Here is a 23199-nt window from a genome sequence, read left to right as displayed (position 1 = left end):
TTGGGATGCATAAAATGCTAGTACTTGATTGTTTTTCCCTGTTTAATGAAGACTGTGATAAAAACAATAACGAAAAATTAAGACTGTGATAAAGAACAATAAGAAAGCTGCTAGTCTGAATTAATAATGTGGTTTGTGTCATACTTGTTTTAGTGTATAGCATAACACAAAGAACTGGTTTTAGAGTAGTTAAAAAAAATACAGGTGCATTTGTTTCAGAAATATTAAAAAGAGTGAATTTCACCAAGTGGTTTTTATGGGTGCAGTGTTCTTTCTGGGAAGAACTTGTCTCAGGTGTAGTTGTGTAACAACAGTTAAGCAGGACCTGTTGCTGCCTTTTGGACTTCGGAGTTAAACTCTAAACCTTAATCCAAGCTATGTCTCAGGCCTCTTTCTTGCATGTTTTTTTGATAATAACTTGGATTTTAAGTCATGATCTTAACTTTTTACCCTTCTGCTACTGCTGTGAGGAGAAAATACTTTTAACCAATATATATTGCACATCTTTAATGTCTCTGTGCTTTGTTAAGGAATCCTGTTGGAGGCACTGCCAGCCGGTATTTCTTGTGTTCAGAGCTGGGGAGGTTATAATTTGTAGATTGATGGTGTTCTTCAAGAGGCCAGTAGCTGATCCACAGAATATTTTAGGGAAGTCTGTACGTGTACTCCCATGCAGCTGGCTCCCTACCAATCACTAACTTTGAGCATGTAGTCATTAGTTTCAGTGATGGGTTTACAGTTACAATTATGCTTAAAAGAAAGGTTTTATAGTGCAGCTGCCCACCAAAATGCTAGAATATCTCAGCTCCTCTTTGCCCAAGAACCAAAGAGTGAGATATGAAATGTTTGGGTTTGGAACCTTAGAAGGTCCTGATTTTTATTTTGAGAAATCTGCTGTCCTGTCTCTTTGAAGATTTTCATTGGATCTTCTTGGGGAAGTTGATCTTTTTGGGTAACTTGGTTTGGCATATGTTGAACTTTTCTAATAGAACACCTTCTTCTTAAAATTAAATGAAGGTTAGCCATCATCTGTTGTATTTTCTGTCTCTCAAAGGTTGAACTTTATAGTTCTTGCAGTCAAAACGGATAGAAGTATGAAATAGCTAAGAAAGGCGTTCTTCTCTGCAAGAGGTACGAGCTAGAACTGAGACCACGTGTATAACATGCATAGTTTGAGTTTCTTCAGGCTGGAGTATTTTGAAGAGCATTAGAAAAACAAATGAGTTCTAGTGATCTTAAGTATAGTTTGGTAAAATTGAAGAAAACCATCCACTGCTTGAGGAGCGAAGTTTTATATTCTAATCTTTCTAATAGGTTTCAGCACAACTTTAGGAGGTAATTTTTTTTTTTTACAGATATGGGGGAAAAAATAATTCTGTGAGGAGAAACTGCAGCAGAAACAATCTTATAACCAAATACTAGGATTTTTTTTTTAAATATGAACAGTGAAATACAGTATGACACAACACTGTAATGGTCATAACTAACCCAGTCAGGATGGTGTAGTTATTCTTTGATTGTCAGTAGCTTGAAGGAGAGTTTTTCAGGAACATAATTTCTTTTCCTCAACAGATTAAGGTCTTTCATGTTGACCATTATCTGTGAACAGGAATGGGTTTTAACAGCGCTAACTTTTTCAGACTTCATGCAGGACTCAGACTGTATGTATTAAGGTAAAAGAAATGAACTGCTCAAGGGAAAAAAGCTGTAAAATTACCTTCTGACTCTGTGGAGAAGTGATGCTATTAGAAGTACTGTAGCTGAATTAAAAGCACGCAAGTGGCCAGCTGGAAATAACATGTTTTGATAAGTCAGCAGTAGTGAAGGTTTTGTAGGCCAGAGGAAATCCTATGTTATGCCATGCAATGTTGAAAAGGTATTAGATTACATACTTCTCACTGGAATTTAAAAGTTCGCATGTACAGAAAGGAATACAGCTCACACTTGGTAGCTGCAACATGTGTAGAATTAAATCAATTAAATGTTGATAAAGATACCAGATTTCACCACAGACTCTTATAGTAGTTCTTCCCTGGGGAGACAGACCTTTAAAATAAACCAGATTTGGTCTGTGACCACTGCTGGAATGCCTTTAGCTTTAGGATCAAAAAGCAGTTTTTACTACTTCACAATTTGAGAATACATAACTTGGAAGTATCTTCTGTGATGCTTCAAGAAAAGTCTGGTCAGTGTTTTGAGAAAGGCAAGATCAAAATCACTGTGCACTGGCACTTGATATGGAAATTGATAAATTGACCTGAATATTAATAGTTTCATACTAAGTCCACAAACTGAATGCCATCCGTTTCTAGCCACTGCATATTTTATGCCCGTAATACCTGAAATAGCTGTGAATCTCTACCGTTGTATCACATGATTGGCAGGCATACATTGACCCACAAGACTATTAATTGCCTGATTGGGTCTTTTGGGTCTACTAGATCGACTCTACCAATTTTTCAAATCATAGATCTAATAGTTTTAGAACAAATAACATCTAGAAAAGGGGAGGGATCAGACTAAACAGTGTTTCAACTTCACAAATGATGTATTACCATCCAGCATCAGGCTTATAACCGCTTGTATCCTTGAATGACCTACTCAAAAGGTTAATTACAGTTTTCTGTGTATTTGCAAACTAGTCTCATTCAGCAAGTCATGGATATGAAATCTCTTCCTCTGAATAAAAAACAAAAAAAAATTAGGATTTTAGGAGGAGCAGTTTGCCTGCATAGAATGTAGACAGGAGGAAAAGTTACTGGAACAAAATATGGCTACAAAAGTAACACTCTTGCAATAATACTGCAAAAGAGTACTTACACATTTGTAATTGGGTGGTAAAACAGATGGCAAAGTCATAAAATGAATGAAGTAACTTACCATGCCAAGTCAGATTTCACTAATGAAATTTATTTGTTACAGCTGGATGATTCCTTAGAGGAATAAAAGGAATTTTTTGAAATGCAAAATCCCAACATGCTCCTATTTCATTAGGTTCCATTTGGGTGGTGTATTGATGCAGTCTGCCTGTGGGGAGTGAGAACACTTGCCTGTATTTGTGAAGAGGAGACAGAGAAATCAGTGGTACCTGCTTCTTGATGTCTCTTGCTAATGACCTGTGTTTGGTCCTGTGTGTTTGCACCATTTGTGCTATGGCCTTTGATATAAATGGTCTTGGATTCGCTGGAGCAATTGTTCCCTGCATCCTCCTTTGCCAGAAGCCAATTAATAGAATGTGAAGGATAGTATTTTGGTATTCCTACTCTGCTTTTATTGAAACTTCATCCAGCTAGGCACTGACCGCACAGAAGGCATTGCCTGCCTCAAAAACATTTTATTTGACAGCTTAAACTTTTCTATGTTAAGAATTTCATAGGAGCATTATTCAAACAAGGCTTCTGTGTTCATTGTGTCTGTGCTAATACCTTGAAAGAATTTAAGGGTGTTCGTGTGAGTTTTCACCATAATACTATATGACTGGCTAACGAGGCAAAATAAGTTGTTTTGAGCAGGATAAACTCCCTGAGCTATCCGCATCAGAACTTGTCTCACTGTGAAGCGAGATGCCTGCAACACAATGAGGCAGCTTCTACCAGCCAGTAAACCTGACCTATAGAAAGGATGCAGATGGCATCCCTTCTAAGGATTTTGCAGGTGTTGAGCACAGCCTTCCATAAGGCCAGTGGATGCTTGTTTTTTCTTTACAGATACCATTTGTTTCTAGATTTCTGTTACAAGTTAACTTCCCTGAAACTCTTTGGGTGGAGTTTTGGATTTAGTGAATGTGGATCTTAAGTCATTCTTTCTGGCTGTAAAAATGACCATATGGATATTTGCTTTTTCTAGAAAACACATATCTGACATTCTGAACCTCTAACTGAAGGGTTGCTAACAATTAATGAGATTGTGTTAGAGGAAGATCTGATTTGTGGTGCACATATTCTGGCACACCTGTATTTTTCCAAGTATGTCTTTTGGAAGCCTTCTTCAGAACTTATATCATCAAGCCAAGTAAAAATGCTTGCATTTAAATCATCCTTACATTTATTTAGCGAGTACTGAAGTCTAAGTATACAGAGGCAAAAAGGACACAGTGATGTGGCTGAGATTTGAAGTACGGTTGATAAAAAAAAAAAGGGTTTATGATACAGAGTATGCTGTAAGCAATTTCTTGAATGCAGAGTTCTTCAGCTGCCTTTGAAAGTGAACTGCTGAGGCTCACGCTGCAAGCTCTGACCTAGTGCCTTCGAGGGAACTCCATTTTTATTGCTTTCCAGAACAGCTGGAAGCAGCAGCTCAGTGTGAGTGTGACACCTGACTTATCAGTCAAATGTTAGCTTCCAAATGTGTTTTCTTGCACTTGAAACACAGGGTGAAAAGGGCTGTAGGTAGCATGTCTTGGGTGACGTTAGCTCAAACATGTCCTTGAAGTGCTTCCCTCAGTCCTTGGTTGAGTAGCACTGACTTAAGACCCCAAGTTGTTGATCCTGTATTACTTGCAGGCTATGTTTACCTCTTATATTTTTCTGAACGGTGGAGAAGTGTCTTTGTTCTATATCAAATGCTGAATAAAATTTGGTACTCGCAGCTGCTTTATGTAGTGTCTCCCATGAATGTAACCTGACTTCTGTCAGGAGACTTGATTATGGGTATTTGGTATGGGAGACTCTTCTGCAGATGTGCCCCTCTTCTGTTTTAGCCTTTCATTCCTCCTTAGCTTTGGTTATGTTAGAAAATTGGCTGTAGTACCTGTTTGTCTTGCCTCTGAATCCATGCAAGTCTCATGTGTGGGTAGCTTTGATAGGCTAGTGATGTAATTGTTCGTTCTTCTACCATGACTGCTTTTACTGTTAATTCTCTCCTCATGGTATGTAATGTTAAATAAATACAAAATGAATGTCTTCTGTTAATATTCTACATTACAGACCTCCACATTTAGAAATTTAATCTAAGAGAAGACATGGCTCTTATATTTCATGTTAAAGCAACATTTCAACACTGTCAACCTCAGAAAGCTGTTCACTCAGTGATTAGAATAGACTGAGATAGGGAGCAGTCATGCAGTGAACTTGAGGAAGCAGAAACAGTATTATAGACTCCCATGTAAATGTGTGTATTACCAAAATTGTTTCACAGTGTAACTTCAGTCAATTGAACTATGAAAACAAGCTTGCTGTTGTTAACCTGGGTGCTGTGCTTCAGCTTGCTGTTTTTCCCACTCGCCTCTGGATCAGTCCTGATAAACCATTGCAAGTATCTAGACTTCTTCCAAATGTCCCATGATAGCTATCACATAGCTTACAAAAAGCAAGGAACCTTCAACAGGTGCTTCAACAAATTAGGGTTGAAGAACCTTACAACACTTGCCTTGGTTTTCCACAGTGTTTATAGGCTGCGGTTCAGCTTTCCCCATGCTCAGCTATGTGCTTTTCTGGTCGGTGTGTTGTGCTAGCAAGCTCGTTTAGGCAGTTCATCTGTGCAAAAACTAGTATAGGCTAATTTTTGTCTAGAGCAACTTCTGAGCTGCTTTGCCACTTAGTTGTTGCAAACAGCAGTGCTATTGGAAGGAAGGGTGTGGGAATATCGGTCAGACTGTGGCAGGTTCAGTTTATATCAGCCTTGCAGACACACACAGTTGGACTCAAGTGTTGTGTGTTTTGTGAGCTCTTTATGTGGACAGTGATGTAGCTGCTTCATTTTCTTTTCAGTATGCTGCAAGGATTAAAATCTTTAGACCTTCATTTTGTTCCAGTCTATTTCTGCTGTTCAGTTTTCCAGGGTTTTCTTGTGCTGTTCCATATGGGTTTCAAGAATATTTTTTTCATGGAAGTTCCTCCCCAGCAGTTGTTTTGCATGGTGCCAAAGAGCTTTTTTGGTAACAAAATGCTGAAACAATGGCTTAAAACATATGCAATGGATATCTATTCTCACTTCAGAAGCTGCTGCATAGTTTGTGGCTATGACCAGAAACTGTTGCTAAGGCCCTGTGGAGCCTCGGGGTGACTGCTGGAGGACTCTGAACTTGTTTACTGTTAGCTAGTGGTTTAGTGACTTCTTGTTGGAGGACAATTCTTGTGATGATGTCTTAAGACTACAGAGCTGCGGGCATGTGGAGACCACTGTTCTTTATAGCAGCATGATGTAATTTATAGGATGGATGGGGCTGCAGTAACTTGGTGAAGAGTTCAAGGGCTGCCTCTTCCATTTTCAGTGCCTGGATATGCTTACAGTTGAAAGTACCTGTCTCAAGAAGCTGGAAGATGTAGGTCTTTTGCCTGAGGAGATTTGCTGCTACTCAGAGATAGAACTGATGTCAGTTTTCTACCCTTTTCTTAGCAGATGTGTAGTCACCTTAATAAATTTGTTTTGTGGGTGTGGGAGAGACAAGCACCTCTTTACGGTATGTACTAGAAAGCTTTGGAGAGAAGGGTTCTTACCAACCTGGAATGTGCTTTAACTGCTTGTTATAATCATGGCAAGCTGTGAATCCTAATTCCCAGTTAAACAGGTTGATGTCAAAGGATTTTTTTCAGAAGGAAAGGACTTGTTGTGAAAGCACTTCCAACTTGTTCTGAGACTGAGGTTCAGGCAGCCTGTTTCATTCTCTAATGAGGCTGGCCATTTCTAAAATTGGTTTGAATATTTGGGTTGTGTTTCCTCTTTAGGCTACTTAGAATTTGTAGTGTTTATTTAGTATTTGTAATTTTTATTCTACCGTAACAAAATGATGTTACTTTCTGCAGAGCTTAACAGATGTAGCGTGTTTAAACTGTAATAAAAACACCAGTGAAACTTGAGGCATGGAGTGACAATTATTACAATAATGCTGATCTAATATAAAAAAAACTTCCTTACTCTCTCCAGTTCTTAAAACAGCTGGCATCATGTAACCCATCCTATGTCCTCACATATTCTATCTAATTCTGGGTCATGGGGTGTTTCTGCTGATCTGGTTTGAATATTGTAATTGGAAGCAGCTGTTGGGAGGGTTAGACTCTGCTTGCCTCCCTCCATTTCCAGGAACATTTTTGTTGCAGGAATATCTGAGTAATTCCTGAGGTGTATTCCAGATATTGCGCATCTAGTATGCTAGTCTGTGCTGATCGTTTTCAAACAATACATTCTCAAGAGTCATTTTGCTGCTGTTAACCAAACTGAAACTACTGGACTCAATGAAGTAACTGGATGGAACTGTAATCTTTTAGTAATGGATAAGATTCGTGGTCCCTGGGGATGTGAAATACGTTGACCCTTTATAAAATTCCTTGTCCTGTGCTTTTTCTCAGAAAGCTGAACTTGTAATTTGTAGGTCACACCAGGCAACAGAGTTGTTAATCACTTTGTGAGACTTAAGAAACTTTGGAGAATATTCAAATTTACTTTAGAAGATCGAGTTAGTGTCAAATAATTACATAAATTTTCACTTCAGAATGAGTTTAAAAGTTGCAGCTAATGTTTCTGGAGGTGATAGATTATACTAAGTGTGAAGTACAGAGTAATGCAGGTATTAGTTTCTTCAATTAAAAAAAAATCCAAGTTATTTTAGAAGAATGAGTCTCCATTACTATTTTTTTTTAATTGTTCAGTAAGTGATTAAAATATTTTGCCTTTCTGGAAGTTTTCTGGTCAAAGCATACTAACTGTAGTTCTTTATATTGTGCAGGTAGTACATAATTTCAACTATGTTATTCTTGTTTTTCCAAATAGATCAAATTCTAACTCATTTAAAAAAAAAAAAGAGTAAAAGCGGGTGCTGTGCTGTATCAGCTTATATAAAACAGGAAGAAAGTTCCTTATCATAAAAGTGAGCGGGTAATGAGGTTAATATGACAGTCTTGCAAATCTTTATGTAATCTTCTCTTAAAGGAAAGGAAGCAAAAGAACTGGAGTTCAGTTTTGATGTCATAGTTCTATGAAGGCTATAAAAATAACAATATAAGAAATTGTTTTGTAATTGAAGAAAGGCACAACTATCTCTACTTATTAACTAGAATCTACTATACTAACTGTACCAACTATCTTTAAACACAAAGCTATGTTTAACTAGTCCCCTTCAAACAAATGCTTGCAGCAAATCAAAGTCCTCCTGTTAAGGACAACCGCATTTTCACAAAGCCTGCATTCAGCTTTATGTATAGCACTGCAGAAGATGCCAGCTGAATTTGTGCCTGTAATGATGTGACCGGTGTAATGCTTCTCTTTCCCTGGGCTGCTCTCATTGACGCTGCATTTATGAGAGAGACTCCAGGGGATTGGAATGGGCTGAGTAGCTGCTCGACCTCTTTTAGTCATATTCTCTAAGAAAATGAGTGCTCTGTTCTTTGTTAATTCTTGGCCTATTGGCCAGTTTTAGGGTATTTTTGACAAGAGCTTTGGGTGTCTGGGGTGTGATTGTTCCTGTAAATTTCCTCAGTATGTGCTGCTGGCTAGAGGGAGAAATCTCTACCAGTACTCCCCGTAAAAGAAAGGGGGTAATCTGAGCAGGATGTCTGTTGTTCTCTTTGGGCTGTACACAGCTACTCCAGCCACATTTTTGCTCCCTTTTATTGTATGAACATTGGTGGTATTGCATTGAGGAGGGATGTAGATGACAAGTGACACATATGTAAGGAAGCGTGCTCTAGAGCATTAATTGTTTTGGAGCAAGTTATTCTTCTAAGAAAAAAACATCTCAGGAATAGGACAACTTAAGAAGAGTCTTCTGAATTTGATCAGGTGAGCAAGATAAGTGAGGGGGTAAAAAAAACATAGTTTTTTTCCACCCATAAGCATTTTTTCAGATGTCAATGTGTTGGACTGAAGAAGTAGATGGGAAGACAAAGACTAATAGAGAGCAATCAGGGATTCCTGCTGCGCTTTTTTTTTTTCTTTCCGTTCCTCCCTACCATGTATTTGCAGAGATATCTTCCCTGAAAAAATTGCCGCTGGAGATGAAAACCTTTCTTTGTGCTGGCACCTGATCATCTTTCTTACTCTTGTGAATCTGGATAACCACTCTGCGCTCCAAGATTTTATGCAGAAATTAACATGATGCTTACTGTGTCCAAGTCCTGTTCCAGGAACTCTTCCCAGCTGCCTCCTCTGGTGGGTGGAGGTGAATGTTGTACTTCAATCCATGCGGCACTAGAGATAACATTGTATTTCTTGCACTGAGGACCTTTATGTAATGCGTGAAGCTCTGGAGAAGTCAGTATTGATACAGGTAGAAGCCAGTCACTCAAGATGGGCAACAATTTTACAAGTCCAGCTACAAGTTCCTGTTTTTACATGATCTTAATCATGCAGGAAGATACTAAGTTATTTGGCTACCTTCTGTCCCTTGACCAGATTTCTAGACTGCTGGCTAAGAAGCCATTGCTAATGCTAAAACGAATTATAATTCCTATTCCTACAGTTCTTATTTAATCTAATCACTCCCTAACTTGGCTCTACAGAAATGGTCCTGGCTCTAACTGGAAGGCTGCCATTAAATAACACACAGAATTGGGGTGGTTATCTGCAGGCAGGCAATAGGCAGCTGTAGGAGCTTTGAGAACTGTTTGCTTTGGCTGAGCAGCCACTGAGATTCGTTTGTTTGTGCCCTTATCTGCTCAAGCATGTTGGAAAAGGGCAGTTTCCTGGGACTTTATCTGCAGCTGGAGGTGAGGACTGATCCATAGCTTGGTGGTTACACAATGCTGTCATCCTTTGAGTAAAGGTACGGCAGTGCTTTGTTGAGTCAGTTAAGCTTTCGCTTCCCTTCTAGCTTGTTGGACTACACAAGAACTCTTTAAAAACAAACTTTCACATATGTCATCGGCTGTATTGCTGCGATGGGGATTACCAATGGGTGTGGTCAAATGCTGACCTGTATAAATGAGTAATACATCTACTGACCAACACCCTGCTTAGTTCTGTGTGAACCTGTCTCTGCTGTAGGGTGGCGTAGGATTCTGCTGCAGGATAAGCCTGTGTATATCTTTGGACCCTCAAACAGTTTTGCTGTGAAGATTTAAAAAAAAAAATAAACCAACACAGTACACATAATATGAAAGTGTGCTTTTTTGAGCTTCATACAACAGGGTTCTTGCTACAGTCTCTGCCAGTTTTGTCATAATTATGAAGTAGGACAATTTAGAAACTAGGTATGACCCCAATTAATACTACTTAGAAAAACAAGTCAGGCTACAGAAATTAAGGGTAGAAAAACTTACTCTGCATGAAACTTCATCTCAGGTGCCTTACGGTTAAAACTGGAATCTGTTCCTCTTTGCTTTTGAAAGCAGACTGAAACAGGCAAAAGTATGTGGCAGTAGCTTAAAACTTACTGCTTTCAAGGTCTTTCTCCTCTTTGGCAGAACACTTACTCTGAAGCAGTCTGTCTGGATTGAGTGTCATTTGCACAGTACCAGACTACTTACTTCGTACCTTACTTCTCTCTTTTTTCACATTGTCTACCATTCAGCAGACCTGAATTTTGCCAGCATGATATCTTTATTATGGTAGTGGAGCCCTTCAGAGCCAATTGACCTCCCCGAGCCTCCTTCCACTACAAAATGTGGCAGCGTATTTATGACAAGCTTATCTTTAAGATTTTGAAGTTTGTAGTAGTGTGAAGTTTTGCTGTCTTCAGTATCTTACTGGAATGTTGTTCGCTGACAGTTATTGATGACTTGATGATTTAGGATACTGCTTTGACTGGTTGGGTCAGGTTCTTTTAATTCCAAGTTCCTTTCTTTGACTTAGTCTCTTATGCTTCTTTGAAAGGATCTTGTCAAGGCTTCTGAAAATGACTGGCTACCATAAAATCTTTCTGGTTAAAGAATTTCAGTGAGAAGGAGCATTGTCACTAACTTCATTATTTATAAGGATCTTATTGGTTGGACATCATTGTTCTGGCTTCTCAAGTGTGTGTCAACTGTTGCACAAAGTACAAAAGGTGGCAGCTTCTTTTTGTCACACTGGAACACTACTTGTTGAATTGCAGCTTCTAGTGGAATACGAATTTTCACATTGCTCAATCTACTTAAAGGCTATATGTTTAATTACAACAAATATTACAGTGAAATGCTTTGATTGTGTATTTGAATTTTTTTCAGACTGTAGTATTGATTTTGCGCAAACTTACCTGTCAGAGGTCCTGCTGAATACATTTGGACTTGTCCCAGTACTGAAGTGCTTATAGAAGAATAGTCTTGTTTCATTACTTAGGAAAGTTAGTATAGGCTGTATCCAGGTATACTGAGAGTATGTGTTGTAATCTAAACTTGGCAAACTAAGCTGTTGTCAGTTGATGACTGGAATTCAGAGCGATTTCATTTATATTACTTGTCTGAAATACATACTAAAAACAAGTAAGCATGACTTTCAGGATGTTTTTCCTTTTAAGAGAAAAGTGCAAAGACAAAACAGCATGCTCAAAATGCAGTCTAGTAGGTTAAAAATGTACACATGGCTTGGAGCTTTTTCATGTTCTCATACTCCCTCTTGAGTAAAAAGAAAGCAATGGTTCTTTTAAAGCCACAATGGCCAAAACGGAAATGTGTTTTTGTTTTCAACCATCTCCTTTTTAAAAGAACTTGTAACATAGATTTAGTTGTATTTCTCTGATATATTTCTATAGTTAGTACAGCGGCTTACTCATGCTTATTTCACTTATTTCTGGGGAAAACCATTTAAGCAACTTAATTTTCAGTTGCTTTTTCAGAATTCTTTGAGAGCAGAATGGGTAGTGGTACCAATGTAATCCAGAGAGCTTTTCACATCAGTTGTGGTTAGCCTTGGTAGGCCACTAAGCACCACACAGCTGCATGCTTGTTTCCCCCCCTGCCAGTGGGATGGCAACAGAATCAGAAAGGTTTTTGCCACGAGGCAGTTCGTGGATTGAGGTAATGACAATTTAATAAGCTTAAAAACAAAACAAAAAACAATGGAGGTGGGCGGGGAAAGGGAATTGCTTGCCACTAGTTGACCAGTGCCCAGCCAGTCCCTGAGTGATGGTAGCCCTGGCAAACTTCCCTGCCAGCTTTTATTGTGAAGCTATGGTATGGGGTATCGCTTTGGTCAGCTGTCCTAGCAGTGTCCCTCCCAATTGCTTGGCCACCCCCAGCCTGCTTGCTGGCAGGGCAGCGTGAGAACCAGCAAGGGCACTGACACTGTGTAAGCACTGTCAGTAATAGCTAAAACATCTGCATTATCACTGTGTTCATCACAAATCCAAAACGTGGCACTGTACAAGCTATTCTGAAGAAAACTAGATCCCAGTACACCTTTTTAATTTTTTAATTCCGGGAAGGATTGGCTTAATCTCTAATGAAGCTTTAGGCAGCATGCTTTTACACTTAACTGCCTCACTGCTAACAAAACCTTAGTATGTGTCCTCAACTAGGGATTTGATGTAAATTTTAAGAAAACTGTCATGCTTCACATTCTGATTAAGCTGCACACAAGGCTGATTCATTATGCAAGAGGATGTAATTTTAGTGTGATATTGTCAGATGGTTATGAAGGGTAAAGGTAATGGGGTAATGGTGTCTTGCTATTACGTTGTATTATCTGATAGTTCTGTGTATAACTACACTGTTGCCATGTGAATATGCTCTTTGACCTTTCAAATTAACAAAATATAAATTATATTTGGTTCTAAGTTGCTACTACAGATGTCTCTTGTATTTATATCTACTGTAATGTAGATGTCACTGTGATTTTTGGACATCAGACCTTGTTTTGAACTTAAGTCTCTGGAGGAGGGTACATTCTGTGGCTGCACAGGGACTTTTCCCATGTCTTAAGAACTGTGCAAGCAGACAAAATATGCTATCTTCATATAATGCAAATAAATTATTTTACTGTAGGGATAGGTAGGGAATGAAACAAGGGTGTGGGAAGATAGCAGTTGGAGATCTGGTAAAAGTGCAGCATGATTTAAAAAAAAAAATTGATGCGATTGTTACTTTTCGTACATGTGGACATGCGTATTAGACTGTATGTGAATTAACTGTCATAGAACCTTTTGGTATTGGTGAGGTGCAGGGATCTGTGTTTGAGCAAGCATTTGTGGGACTGAGATGACTATTCCAAATATATGGAATAACTGCATTTGTCGCGTAGGAAGGCACATTGAATCTTTCTGCTCTGTGTAATCTAGGTTATTCTTTCAGTTCCCGATTGACTTATTGAAACTGGTTATTCTTAGATTTTAGGAGACACATTTGCTTTTCTCTGAAAAAGTACACTAGCTAATCCTTGCTGCTGCTGCTGTCTCTTAGCACTTGCTGTTTAAGCTGGAAATTCCTTCAAATGTCTGTTTTCTTTCCCCTGCAGCTATCGTATCTCATGGTTCTTGTATGGTGTTGACTCGCTGTGGCTTCCTTTTTCAATTCTTAGTAAACTAACAAGAATCCTTGACAAATGCTGTGTCTCTAAAAAAACGCCACTACATAATAAAATGTAAATATTTTCCCTTAATTGCTCTTGGATGCTGTGCCCTTTCCAAATGGTGAAGGGTGTCTTTGCTCATGCTGCAAAAAAGATGAGCTCAGTATAATTTGTGGAATAGCTTCCAGTGAAAAAGCAGATAGCTTTCACTGAACATAGCAGAACTGAAATTAGTCCTTAGATACATAGGGATTTAAATCAAATCTACTTTAAACACTGCATGTGAGAGAAGGAAAAGAAAACTAATGAAGCGATATTTTTCTTTCAGATTTTTTCGTTTTATACCTGTGAATTTTCTGCAATCCAAAGATGGCAGCAAATAAGCCTAAAGGACAGAATTCATTGGCTTTACACAAAGTTATCATGGTGGGAAGTGGTGGTGTAGGAAAATCTGCTTTAACACTACAGTTTATGTATGATGAGGTAAGAATCCGCACTAGAAATTATCTCGGGAGATGTCTGCTATGTAGTGTTATTTAAGTATTCATTAGTACCATTACTTCCTGAAAGGGTCTAGATGTATATGATGTGGTATGAAAGTCGGCAATTAAATCGGAGAAAAATATTTTTTGAGATTAGTGATTTGCCCTCTAGAGATACCTGTGAAGGTATAATTTGGCACTTTTCAGACTACTAAGCAATTAGATGCTCTGTCATCAGCATACTTTGTCTTTGTCATTGTTCACTAGACCTGTTAGAATTTATTTAGGTATTATAGCTCAAAGCTTCTTTGCTTAGGCGAGTTGCATGATGCCTGAAATGACGACCAGTTTTTTCAATGTTTTTTTATGCTGCTGTTGAAGAGAGGAAAGAAAATCTGTTTCTTCTTTCCTTGCTTTTTTTCCAATGGCAGTGATTATTTTTAATTAAAAGGCAGAAGCTCCAGGACTGCCTGATAATGTAATAGAAACACAGCCAGGTGTTGTGCATGACCAGAAGCAGAGGCTTGGGTAGTGCACGGACATTGCTGTTCTGCAGTTACATCTAAAATTTCCATATAACTGCTAAAGAAAGCAAAAACCTACAAACTGGGCTGATGAAGAGCCTGTTTTAACTATGAGTAATCTGAGTACTTCACATAGCATAAATACATATGCTTACTTAGTTCCTGTAACCGTATAATGTTTGTTATATTCTTATATGGCAAATGTAAGCATTTGTCATGTACAGGTATGATTTTATATCATGAAGTTCTTTATTCTAGTTTGTCGAAGATTATGAACCCACCAAAGCAGACAGCTACAGGAAAAAGGTTGTTCTGGATGGGGAAGAAGTTCAAATTGATATATTGGACACAGCAGGACAGGAGGACTATGCTGCAATCAGAGACAACTACTTCCGAAGTGGAGAAGGATTTCTTTGTGTCTTCTCTATTACAGAGCTGGAATCCTTTGCAGCGACTGCAGACTTCAGGTAGGTTACAAGGCAAGATAATTCTAATTACAGTGAGATAATTACAACTGGTTTTTGATTTGTTTGTTTTGTAATATCCTTGTAATAGTCCAGACTGGATGGCAGCTCTTATTGTAGTCACGTAATGCTTTGAACAGATGCCTAGCCATGCTTTTGCTATCTGTACCACTTCAGATATCTTTGCTGTGGTGTTTCTGCATACCAAAAAGGCTATTGCCACAGAGCAAATACATAGCAATATTCAGAAGACTTCTGCCCTTTGTAAATGGTGTTGCTTGGCGCTTATGCGAAGGAGCAGTATTTGTGAGTAGGCGTGCTGCTATCCACACTAATGGATGTGAGAATAGTCACTCTTAGACTGTATGGTTGCATGTAATGTATGTACAATACCACATACTCCCCAGAATTGCCTGTTTCAGCTCTTGCTTCACATAGAGAATTTTGTTGTGTTTCACTTAACCTGTGAAACGCCATCTGGAACAAAAGGGCAACTGTAGCATGTCCAGCTGCTGCTTTATACTAGAATAATTCATAGTTATAAAGATGACGTGACTGAGTTCCAGTTGAAAACTGTGCAGCAGAACCACATTTGGTGATGTCTGTCTGCAGAGTCTTAGACGATGTAAACTATGCATGTTGGATTTTGGGAGAGTGAAATGCATAGCATCAACACAAATCTTTCTACCTCTTAAAGGTGATTTTATTAGCAGCGATGAGAAGTACCTTTGAATAGTCTGTAGTAGCTATGCATTTTGTGTAAAGGCGTGCTGTAAATCTGTCCCGTCAGTTTTGCTTGGATGGAATTTTTCTATGTAAAAGATACTGATGTAAATTTTTGAATTTACAAGACTGAAGTTCTGCATGGAATTCACCCTTCCCATCAAAGTCAGTATTTTACTTAATAGAGAGCAATGTGGTTAATAACAAAATTTGGAATTGGATCTTTCTGGTGTAATAAAGGCTTCACAGGACAGGGGGGTTAAGATGCTTTTCAAGCACGCAGCATATTAACACCCTTCTAATAGTAAGATACTATTAAAACAGGCAGCAGTATATTACAGGTGTTTAATTTTGCTTGAGAGAGAAAGCCTATTTAAATCACTCATCAGTATATTAAAGAAAGGACAGAAGAGACCAGGGAATCTTTTCAAAGCTTATCAAAGCAAGAGAGGAGATAACCTTTGAGAGAAAAGTAAGGAAACAACTATAAAAAGAAATTAGCTGCATCCCACTGAACTAAGGTTTCTCAGAGATACTGTTACAGTTCAACTTAATTAGCACTAAGTAACAACGTGTTTAATCTAAGGGAGAAGGAAGAGGTATGGAGCTGGGAGAAAGTGAGTTTTTCCTTTTCTGGTGTTTGGCATTTTTTATTTGTGTCTCTCTCTATGTGTGTGTGTATATATTTTGAGAGCCTTGATTGGTTTGCTGGCTTATGCCAGGTACTGTTAGTCGTGGAGGACTATTTGGTATAGTTGAGCTCCTCTACAGTGCAAAATGACCTATTCAAATGATTTAAAATCCTGTTTATGCTTCAAAGTACATGATCTTCTATGGCTCTAGAAAAAATCCTGCTTTTCCAGCAAAGGTGTGTTGACAGTATACATGCTAATATAGCAAAAATGAAAGAAAAAAATACCTTCAATGAAGAGATTAGAACTCTCCCCAGTCCGAATCTGAGAGTGCCTTTCGGGTTGCCTTTGAAACTGTAGAAGCCTAAATGCTAAAATGCAACTAAAAAAATTGCATCCTTCTCTGTGTAAAAGTAACCTGCATCCCTTGAGGGTACAGTTAGAATACCTTCTGGCATCCTTAAGCAGCCTGAGGGAATACTAATTAAGAGACAGATATGAAAGAAAGTGACAAGAATAATTTAGATGTTTGTTTCCATGGAATTTTGTCCATCGGGAATGGCAGAACTCCAACAGGAGTGCTGTTAAGTGCTATGCAATGTTTTCGGTGGGGTTCAGGTGTGCTCTGAAATGCCATTGCTCCAAATCGTTTATTTTTTTTGCCCAAGAGAAAGCAGACCTGCAACAATTAAACTTTTAAATATTTTTAAAGGCAATTTGATAAAATGTGGTTTGAGTAGAATTGGTCTGGCTCTAATGATTTATTTTTTTTATTTTAAGTTCTAGATTTCAAGCTGTTAAATCATTAACTACTTCTTGTTTAGAAGGTATCAGTCTTTAGAGAGGGCTCAAAGTAGAATATTATTGTCTGGATTGCTGTTGATTAACTCTTTACATGGTGAAATTGTTTGGCATTGCCTGAACAATTGCTGTTGAAAACTACTAGTTTTTAACAGAAGTCTTATTTACACAGATATGGCAGTGATGCACAAGAGTTTTCTTCCTAAACCACATTCAAACTACTTGTGGATAGCTGCAGACCCTGTTAAAACATTTGCACTGATATTTGTGGGGGAGAGAAGGAATGTTGCTTTAATTACACCTCAGATATGAATGTGGTAATACCAGCTGTCTCAAATAAGTATTTGTTGTTGGAAAAAAAATAATTATGGGCTATCTGCAGTTCTCAGCCCTGTGAGTAGGCTTCCTCCATAAGACTGAATGCTATTCAGGGCTTTTTATGGATCCTGCCATATACAATCAAGGCCCTTTAGAATATCAAGTGATTGACTCTCTTCAGGTTCTCTCCATTCAGCTTTAAATCTGGCAATAGGTTTCACCTCAGCCAGCAAAAGGAATTTGTTACTCTGTGCTTTTTGTTGATCTTTCAGAAATTGCTCTGCAATAAAGGGGAACATTTCACTACTAACTTTATTCTCATTTCTGAGGCAAAATAGAGAATATCCCTGTTCTGAGAAAACTGTTCTTCCTGGTACTTCTAACGCATTGCAAATGACAACAAAACTTTACTTAAACTGTTGAAGACTTATGTACCCAACCATTTGTACTACTGAGTTTTATTTACCACTTTAAACCCTTCATCCTAGCAGTTCGAACAGTAGAAGGGTCTGTCCTTAAAAATCTGATGCATGTACAACTCGTATCTGTACACTGGCTTACAACTGAATGAAGAACTCTGCAGAGACTGAGTGTAATAGACTTGAGAAAGATTCCTGAAAGAAAGAGATGTTCTCGTGGTATGCTGTAGACCATTTTATCAGTTTTAAAGATGGCACATGAATTTTATTAAGAAGAAATTAAGTGTAGAACTGAAGTTTGGGTAGCTTAAAAATGGCAATCACGAATAGTAATATAAAGACAATGGTAAATGCTTTCAAGTAACATTTTTCTTAAAAGGAATTACTTGTTTATATAAATGCCTATCTAAGCAAATCCTGGTTTACTCTTAGTTTCTTACTGACTTACCTACTTCCTTGCTGGAGGACTAGTTGTCTGTCTTCTTCTTGTGATGTTACACAGAATGGTTTAAGATTTTACTGTTATGTAAGCTTCATAAAAGGAATAAGTGGGTTTTCACTGTAAATTGGAAAAGTATTTAGTCCAAGTTCTTCTTTTTGTGTTCTAAGAATAGTACTCCATGCAAAGCTTAGTTTTCTTTTTTCTATATTTTTTTTCCCTCTTTTTCTCCAGGGAACAGATCTTAAGAGTAAAAGAAGATGAGAACGTTCCTTTTTTGCTAGTTGGTAACAAATCAGATTTGGAAGATAAAAGACAAGTTTCTGTAGAGGAAGCAAAAAACAGAGCTGATCAGTGGAATGTTAACTATGTGGAAACTTCTGCAAAAACACGAGCTAATGTTGACAAGGTAATAATGGCCTCTATACAAAGAATCTCTCCATCAGTTTTTACTTTATACCTCTTTTCTGTGGGTTTTACTCTAAATGTTCATTATTTCAGCAACTGTTTTTGTGAAATTTGAATCAAATGCTTTTCTCCCTTTAGCTTATGAGGGGTGCGTGACTAGGTGACTTGATGTAGAACAGTGAAAACGTTAGGTGTAACAAGAGTATCCCATCCTAAACTGCAAGGAGTCATCATACGAGACATTATACAAGACTTTAATTAAAAATTTCTTGAGACAGATATTTTGGCCTAGACTTCTTACTGTGTTTTCTATTAACTAGAAGTCAGTCTGCTTCTGAACAGTAAGAAATGCTGTCTGATCCTCAGGCAGTATAAAACAGCTTACAAAAGCCAGGTAAGGGAGGGACTGGAGCCCCCTCTACCCTCATTTAACCAGGTGCCTGGCTGTATGTTGCTTCAATGAAGAATGGATGAACCCTTTTAAGCTTTGAACAGCCTCATGAGTTTTTAGGGGTAAAACCTGGTTCAGAAGGTCTTGAGATAAGAGATGAAGAATCTTTGTCTCAAGATAAATCATTGATTAGTTATAAGTATTTCAGCTGTAATTCTAAAAGGCAGGAGTTCTTGGAATACAAAACTCTCAGCCTTGTAGACTGCAAGAGTAACAACTGTGTGGCAAAAGAAATAAGTAGTTTAACTCAATGTCAACCTTTCCTTTTAAAGCTATTGACAGACTTGATCACAAAATTGTTATGTAAATCCTTATGTTTGAGTTGTCAATTGCAGCATGACAGCTGTAATGTGAGATCTGTCCTGCAATAACCTGTTGTCTCCCGTCAGCTGTCTACCTGAAGAAATTGATTGTTCAGTACTACAGTAAGAACTTCTTGCTATTCTGTAGGGGAAAATTAAGTCAATTAAATGCAGCAGAACTCAGTCTCGTTGATGAATACAGCTCTGACTTTTACTTGTGTTTTTTATTATAAAAACTAGTACACCTTTTAGTTTTAGTGTGTGACTGCAGTTAAGATCCATCTACTACAGTCATGTAGAAATTCCCAGCCCTTCAAAAGCTACTTCTCTATCATTTAGCAGCTGGGAAAAAATTGTGTGTGTGTGTCTGTGTGTGTATATATATATATTTATTTTTTTAAAATAGTTCTCTAATCAATAGGCTTTGCACACGCATGGTAGGCTACTACAGAGTTTCTTTTTGGAGCTGGTGACATTAAGGATCCAGACTGGCATGTATCATAGAATTAAGGTTTGACAGGACCTAAGTGAGGCTTTGTTGGCACTAGTAAATACTAGGTTTTCTTAGTTAGTTGGAGCATCTGAAGTTATGGGGTTTGTTATGCAAACTTAAGTTACTATTGCATAAGAAATCTGGCTTCTCTGAATTCCAGAATAGTGGGTTTTACTCAGTTGAGGAAGACAATCAGTTGCCACTCACTTTGGTAAAGGTGACTCACTAAGCATCTTCTCAGAAGGTGATGTACCCTAGACAGCTAAATTCTGTAGTACAGGATCAGTGCTTAAGCAATCTGACAGTTGCATCTTACCATTAGCACAGTTTTACGTACAAGTAAGCAACTTAGTGCAAGTTTAGAAATACAAACATGATCTTATTTCTTAAGGGAAATGCTGAGTTACATTCATTTTCTTCAGATCCTGTGTAATGAAGGTGGCTGCTTTTGCTGCAGTCAATATGGGATTAGTGTCATTGCAAATAAAAAAATACTGAGCTCTGTAGAGGAGCTTTTCACCTCCTGCACAGTCCATGTTTCACAGAAAGGGATCAAGTGCCCTGCCAGTTCTAGAGAACATCTCGCGAGAGATAAAAGTCTTAATTGGTCAGCTGATTTCCTACAATGAAATTATAAAGATGAAATGATTATTTGCTGTGGCCTCCTGAAAGTCAGGATCTGCTTTTCAAATTAATAAAGTAGCTTTAAACAATCCAATCATACAGCCTTAACTGACAGTAGGATTTCTCTTAAAGTCATTGGTGTATCTCCAGCTTTGTCATTTTTGTTTCCTACTAAACCATTTGATGAAAATGAAGTTCATGTGTACTTTGAGATTGTAATATGGCAGTTGAGGTTACCTCGTCTAAAAAATCATGTATGTAGTTGTATGATTGGTAACTTTGCTTTAAAGAAAATGCTGATTTTAATTTTTTTCCTAGTCACTTTGTTTAGGCTTGCATCACGGGACATACTGACCATGAAATGTTCAGTGTATGCTACTGTTCCAGTAATACGTTTCTGGAATTGGATGTCCTGCTCTTTCAGCCTTTAAGCTCATCACTGAAAATACTCGAAACATAAACTGATTTGCTTGAGTCTTCTCAGCAAGGTGTAGATAATACTTAAAAAAATTTGGCTGGTGATGAGACTTGTTTCAATCCTTCTGAAAAATTGTCTGACAGGATTCATAAGCACGTGTCAGAAGACAGGGGAACATTATGGTGCCATGAAAGAAGCAGGATTGCATCCTATCAGCTTGGCCTTCAAAGCCAGTGAAAGATTTGTTGGATAGAGATTTGGTCAAACTGGGTGCATGTGATTGACTTTATCCGTTTCAGTTGTTTAGAATATCATCAGTGATCACTTAAATTGACTCATAGGTCTGTGTCTGTTTTTGCATTTATGTTCTTACGTCTTTTTTTTAGGTGTTTTTCGATTTAATGAGAGAAATTAGAGCCAGAAAAATGGAGGACAGCAAAGAAAAGAATGGGAAGAAGAAAAGAAAAAGCCTAGCCAAGAGGATCAGAGAAAGATGTTGCATTTTATAATCAAAACCCTGAATTCCTTTCCTACCCTGACCATACTAATAAAACCCATAATTTATAAGCATGCCATCGAAGGCTCAAGTGACTGAAATTACTCTAACGTGTTGGAAATCTTAATGTACCACTAAAAGCATGAATTGGAGCTGCACTGAAAGTCAAATTCACTGAAAAAAAAAATTATGTGGCTTCGAGAGAAGCAAAGTTCAGTCCATTTCATAATTGCCTACCTTCTCACTTTACTTCTGAATGTAGTGTTTCATAGGCAGTCTTTTCTTTAATAGTGAACAGAGGGGGAAGTATTACTTTGTGGGTTCTTGTAAAGCATACTTTTTTATCACTGGTAATTGTCAAGTCATCCTGTCTTTTTGTTGCCTTGAAAATTACAGTTGTGAACATGATACCTAACAAAGTGGTATGCAGTTGTTTTGCCATGGAGTTATGCAAATTAGAAAAGAATAATGTATATGCGAACAGTTATGTTGGGGAAAATTATATGTGGTTCTGCATTACCTGATTAACCTAGAAGAGTGATGTAATCTTTTTGCATTGAAACATTTGAATATGCCTTAATTTTAAAACCTAAACATAGCAGGTTGCTTAATCGAGGGTGTGTTTTCAACTTTGTTGCATGGAGACTGTCCCAGCGCAGCAGTGTGAGACTGCCCTCTCTGTGGGGCGCAGTGACATGAATGATTTCGCTAACTAGCTGTCTGCTAGCAGTGTCTGTTCTTTAAATGTGTGCCATACTCTGGTATTGTGAATAATACAGAGCATATTCTGTCATCTGTAACTTGGTAAATAATAGGGTATCTTAAAACTAAAAGGTCAGAATACACATAAGACTGAAGTCATAAGCCTATGGCACATCTAAGCCTGGAATGGTTGTTTAAAACTTAACGTGCTGATACCTTGAAACTTTCCTTTTGCGAGTAGATTTCTGTCTAGATGTTCCTTGGGTTTTAACTCCCTGGAGTTGGGTGGAGTGGAGCTAATTCAGTAGCACAAATGTGTTTTGAGTTAAGATGTTGTCCGGGAAATTCTCGTGTCATCAGTTAATTTCTGTGTTCCTAATACTCAGCTGTGGGAACATGGTGCGTTATGCTGAAGCTATTCGCAGGTTTTGTACTGTTTAGTTTATGTTGATTTTAAAATGGGGAACATTGTAGCTACTTTTTCTAGTTAATGTTGATATTAAACAATCAAATATGCTTTGCAATACAGAAACATTTACCATGTGCATCCAAAATCCTCAAACAAAACATACTGCCTCAGTTGCTTCAGAACAGCAAGAATACTAGCACATGGTTAGTATGCTGCATCTTAACTAAAAATATACCAGAATGTTTGAGGGCTTTGGACTCCTCTGGGGTAAGACAGGCTAGATCAATTCCACAAACTGTTATACTTTTTATACATGTGTAAGCCTATAACTGACAGTTTAAAATGTGCTCAAGCAAACTAGGTAACCAATATTTAACTTTCATGCTAACAGACATTTTAGGGACTCAAGTCTTAGAAGTTATATTTGTCATGTTAAATATTTATGAATAAGAATTTTGTATGTGCATTTAGTAGACTGCCAAGTGCAGAATTAAAGTTACTCACATAACTATGGCAAATAAGCCAGTCTTCATCTTACTGTGTACTTATTTGGGTCTATTTAGCCAGGGAGTCTAACCACTAACATTGTGACTTTGCTTTGGAACCTGTATACTGGGAACTGAGGTGTTATGAAGCCAGTGGACACGTGAAATTTGTCTTGGCTGATGCCTTACCCTGTTCTTTTATTTGCTATTTGAGCCATTGAAAGATGAATAAACTTCCATTTTTTTAAATATT

The 23199-nt window shown here is 37.9% G+C and overlaps 1 protein-coding gene across 2 annotated transcripts in view; it reads left to right on the top strand.

Annotated features, from left to right (window-relative positions):
- RALA (RAS like proto-oncogene A) overlaps positions 1-23199 on the top strand; it is a 28768-nt gene extending 5569 nt beyond the window's left edge. For both annotated transcript variants that reach the window (XM_080382157.1, XM_080382158.1), the window contains exons 2-5: positions 13685-13839; positions 14621-14829; positions 18393-18567; positions 21241-23199. In XM_080382157.1, coding sequence (XP_080238283.1) covers positions 13726-13839; positions 14621-14829; positions 18393-18567; positions 21241-21363 — 621 coding nt within the window. In that variant the 5' untranslated portion in view covers positions 13685-13725 and the 3' untranslated portion in view covers positions 21364-23199. The remainder of the gene's footprint in view (positions 1-13684; positions 13840-14620; positions 14830-18392; positions 18568-21240) is intronic.

The sequence above is a fragment of the Falco punctatus genome (genome assembly GCF_963210335.1).
Source record: "Falco punctatus genome assembly, chromosome: 4".
NCBI classification, from domain to species: domain Eukaryota; kingdom Metazoa; phylum Chordata; class Aves; order Falconiformes; family Falconidae; genus Falco; species Falco punctatus.
Note: the sequence above shows the minus strand (reverse complement) of the source record. Positions and strands in the feature narration are given on the sequence as shown.